The 4,601-nt window shown below is 39.7% G+C and overlaps 1 protein-coding gene across 1 annotated transcript; it reads right to left on the bottom strand.

Annotated features, from left to right (window-relative positions):
• Positions 1-1,929: 1,929 nt before the first annotated feature.
• Positions 1,930-3,557, bottom strand: LOC111373864. Its single transcript, XM_022996450.1, has 4 exons — positions 3,336-3,557; positions 2,745-3,164; positions 2,326-2,643; positions 1,930-2,241 (listed from the first exon to the last, which is right to left on the bottom strand). Exons 1-4 carry the CDS (start codon positions 3,555-3,557, stop codon positions 1,930-1,932), a joined length of 1,272 nt encoding a protein of 423 aa, XP_022852218.1.
• Between the last annotated feature and the right edge of the window lie 1,044 nt (positions 3,558-4,601).

The following is a 4,601-nucleotide window of genomic DNA, read 5'->3' as shown; positions in this document are numbered from 1 at the left end:
TCACCTATAAAAGGAAGCGATATTTCATTCAAAAATAAAACTAGAAAAAAATAAGTTGAAAGATTATATTTTCTACATTTCCATACTATATCCTTATACTTTTGATAATTCGATAAAGGCTTGTTCTTTATGTCTTTGTGGTCGTACTCGGAAGGAGAATCAAATGTGAATCATATAAGTTTTAACTTATGTTGTGTAGTGCCAAAAGTACTTGCACGAATGAGAGGCAACAAGACTTTAGGATAGCATTCTTGACATGACTCCCTAAAACTTGTTTTTCTAACTCTCTACTTATGTTTATGTTTATATTATTGTTGTGATAATTGATAAATATCTATACACAAATCACCAATTTTTCCCAACAATTTAGAACGACGTAGTGAAACACAATGAAAAAATGTGTTCAGTAGACTTGTTGATTCGAAAATTGAAATTGGATCTTAGAATTTTTGGAAGGCATCAAGATAAGTCCAAAGACTCTTTTCGTCAATATTTAAACAAGCATAAAACCGTGTTCCTAATACTATTTAATTAAGAAAAGTAATTACTTTGTTAAACATGTAATTGCTGGCGAGCAGCTTTCGTACCAAGAAAATATAGTCTGACAAAAAGCACTTATATATGTTTGATGGACTTCATTTAGTATCATAAGACTATCTCGAGCCTTGCACCAAATTTTGCACCAATCTAAAATTCATCTCCAACCATTACACCAAATGAACAGAATTTAACCATTTTCTTCCATTTTTTATTCTTAATAATTTATTTGTCTGAAATATTATTTATTTAATTATTTTATAAATACATAAATTACTAAATAAATAATTACGTTAAGTTACGGAAAAGATTAAATTCATTAATAAATATTAAAAAATAGTACAATTAATAAAAATACTGCAACAATGAAAATATTAAGTCATGCCATTAAAAAATTGTGCAATGCATTTCAAATTAGGATATTACGATATTACGAAGTCAAAATATTATTGCAATTTACTTCTTGGAATTTATATGTTCATCCCACAATTAATCGATTAATGCATTTTGAAGTGCAAATAATCGGATTTGTTATATTTTAAATTTTTTTTCTTTTTTAATTAATTGATTAATAATTATTTTTTACACTTAAATTTTTTAAATGCAAATAATAATAATAATTTATTGTATTAAAAAATATATAGCACAAATAACACAACTACCCTTAATCAATTTATTTGGGAAATGAAAAGAAAATATAAAAACGACTTTGTACACTTTGCACCAAAATGGTGCAAATTGGTATTGTGTTGCATTGGAGTTGTTTGGCACCAAAAAATGGTGCATTTTGGTGTTTTGGGTCATACATTGGAGATGGCCTAAGTGGATAATTTGACAGGTAACAGCAGAAAAGCTCAAGGAAAAGTTTGGAACATTAAATTTGTTCTCAGAGAAGGCTTTGAGTTTTTGTAGAAAAGTTAGATGGAAGTATTTGGATATTTTTTTCTTGGAAAATTATTTCCAAACTGCCAACCTGTGGTTATTGCTCTAGTCAATGTGCTCCTCACTTGGAAAGAAGATTCAGGATATGGAAGTTAAGTTCCTTTTTCAAAAGCTAGGCAATCTCACATTCTTAGGGAAGGAAAACAAGTAGGTTCCCAAACATCTCTCCAAGAGAAAATGCAACAAGGACGTAGTTCATTGTGTATAGGTATATTCATTGGATAAAAGGCCTAGTGTTCCTGGGGCTATGCACTTCGTGAAAAGGTGGATCAAGAAAAACTTGTGATGGGAATGCATGTTCCCAACGAAAGATTTTCTTGAAGGAAAACTTTTCCCACAAATGTCATTAGATGGTATGTGTACACTACTTTCTTATGGCCAAGCCTGGATTCAAATTCCCATAACTCTGGCATGTGTCACATTTTCACACCAACTCTTTGGCATCCTCTTTCATAGTTGGCCAATAGTATCCCTGACGTAGAATTTTGAAGGAAAAGGTAGTTGTCCCCTGGTGGTTACCACAGGTCCCGGCATGTACCTCAAACAGTATCTATTTGGCTTCGACGGGCGTATGTATTTCAGATATGGCAAGGTAAAACCCTGATTGTAGAGTTGTCCATCGATGATGGTAAATGAAGTTGCTCGAGCTTTCAATCTCCTCGCCTCTAGGGGGTCTTTCGGCACCATATCTTCTGCTAGATATTTAATTATCGGATCCATCCAACTTTCCTCGTGTTCAATATTCTTCACCTCGGCCCAGCACTGAATGCTGGGTTGTTGTAGGACTTGCACACTCACTGTCCGAGGCAACTTTTTTAGGTTGGCTTATGCGAGCTTTGCTAGTACATCTGCGCGCTCATTATCTCTTCGTGAGACCTTCACCATCTTAAAGCTTGCGAACCCTCTTTGCAAATCCCTTACTTTAATTAGGTATCCTGCCATCCTCCCATCCTTTACTTCGTACTCTCCTGATACCTGCCCTACTATTAGCTTTGAGTCACTACATACCTCTACTGAAGCCACTCCCAGCCTTGTTGCCAAACCTAAGCCTGTGATGACTGCCTCATATTCGACGTCGTTATTGGTAGCAAGGAACTCAAAGCACAGCGAGTATTCCAATTCTTCAGAGTCTGGTCCGATTATTATGATTCCTGCTCCTGATCCCTCTGTATTCGAGGAACGGTCTACAAAGATTTTTCATCTGCCTACTGCCCTTTTGGGGGCTCTATCGGGGTGGTGAGCTCGATAATGAAGTCTGCCAGAGCCTGTGCTTTGATGGCTGTTGTGGGCCTAAATTCAATGTTAAACTCATTTATTTCGATCGCCCATTTCTGTAATCTCCCGAAGATTTTCGGTCGATGTAGGATCTGCTTGATAGGTTGGTCAGTTATTACTTGCACTGCATGGGATTGAAAGTAAGGTCTAGGCTTCCTTGCTGCAACAATCAACACGAGCACCAGCTGTTCGGCCAGACTGTACCTTGTCTCTGTGCCTTTAAGGACCTGACTGACGTAGTAGATTGATTTTTGTGCCTTTGGGAGTTCTTTCACAAGAACGGCGCTAACTGCCCGTGGTGATGCCACAAGGTAGAGACATAGTACATCACCCGAGCATAGGTTGGTCAGAATTGGAGGCCGCTGTAGTGACTTTTTTAAGGATTCCAGTGATTCTTTGAACTCTTGAGTCTACTCAAAATTAGTGGAGGCCCCTATGGCTTTAAAGAAGTGGTAGCACTTGTCCGTCGCCCGACTTATGAAGCAATTGAGGGTCGCCACGCACCCTGTCAGTCGCTGAACCTCCTTCTTACTAGTGGGGCTCTTCATTTCTAGTATCGCCTATATTTTGTTAGGGTTTACCTTAATTCTTCTTTGGGTGATCATGAAGCCTAGGAACTTCCCGCTGGCAATACCGAAGACACACTTCTCCGGGTTGAACTTCAAGTTATTGTGTCGGACCACATCAAATACCTTCTGTAGACAAGCCACATGATCGATTGTCTTGACACTTTTCACTACCATGTCGTCGACATAGGCATCTATGACATTTTCAATCAGCTCCCGAAAGACTCTATTCACCATCCTTTGATAGGTGGCTCTTGCATTTTTTAGGCCGAACGGCATGGCCATGTAACAATATGTCCCGAAATCTGTGATAAATGGTGGCTTTTCCTAGTCGGGCTCAGCCATAGAGATTTGATGGTTCCCAAAAAATGCATCCAGGAAACTAAGTCTTTCATGACCTGACGTGGCGTCAACCAGGTGGTCTATTCAGGGAGTGGGTATGAGTCCTTTGGGCATGCTTTGTTAAGCCCGGTGTAATCTACACACATGTGCCATTTTCCGTTTGACTTCTTCACTAACACGACGTTGGCTAACCACTCAGGGTACTACACCTCCCGAATAAAACCAACTTGTAGTAGCTTTTCCGCCTCTGCTTTTGCCACTTCCTGCCTTTCGAGGACGAGGTTCCTCTTTTTCTATTTTACTAGTTTAGCTCTGGGGAGGACGTCAAGGATATGTTGAGCGATGACTGGGTTGATCCCAATAATGTCGTTCGGGCTCCATGCGAAGATATCTAGGTTATCTGCCAGGCACCTTACCAACTTTCCTTTTTCATTAGATTCCAAACCGGCTCAAATGCTAAATATTCGTCCTCCCTTCGGAGGTTCATCCTCCAACATCATGATCGATGGTGCTCTCTTCATTGATATACCGTCGACATAACATTTCCTGGATGCTTGCTGGTCTCCTCGAACACGCCCGACTCCTCTGCTGGTTGGGAATTTCATGACCTGGTGATAGGTCGAGGGGATGGCTCCAGTTGCGTTCAGCAATGGCCGACCTTAGATCACATGATATGCCATGGGAGTTTTTACAACTAAGAAGCTTGCCATAATTACCATAGCGATCGGATATGTGCCGAGCATGACAGGGAGCTCTACGGTCCCTTCCGAAATTATTGTGGCCCCTCCACAGCCCTGTAGTGGGGTGGTTACGACTTTCAACTTGTCACGGGGGATCTTTAAGCCCAAACAAGCATCCCATGTAAGTACATTTGTAGCGCTTCCCCCCATCAACCAGCACCCTCTTGACATCAAAATCAGCTATGTCGCCTACTATCAC

The sequence above is a fragment of the Olea europaea genome, unplaced genomic scaffold, assembly GCF_002742605.1.
Source record: "Olea europaea var. sylvestris unplaced genomic scaffold, O_europaea_v1 scaffold1170, whole genome shotgun sequence".
Lineage (NCBI taxonomy): Eukaryota > Viridiplantae > Streptophyta > Magnoliopsida > Lamiales > Oleaceae > Olea > Olea europaea.
This window is presented reverse-complemented; position numbering and strand designations above follow the sequence as displayed.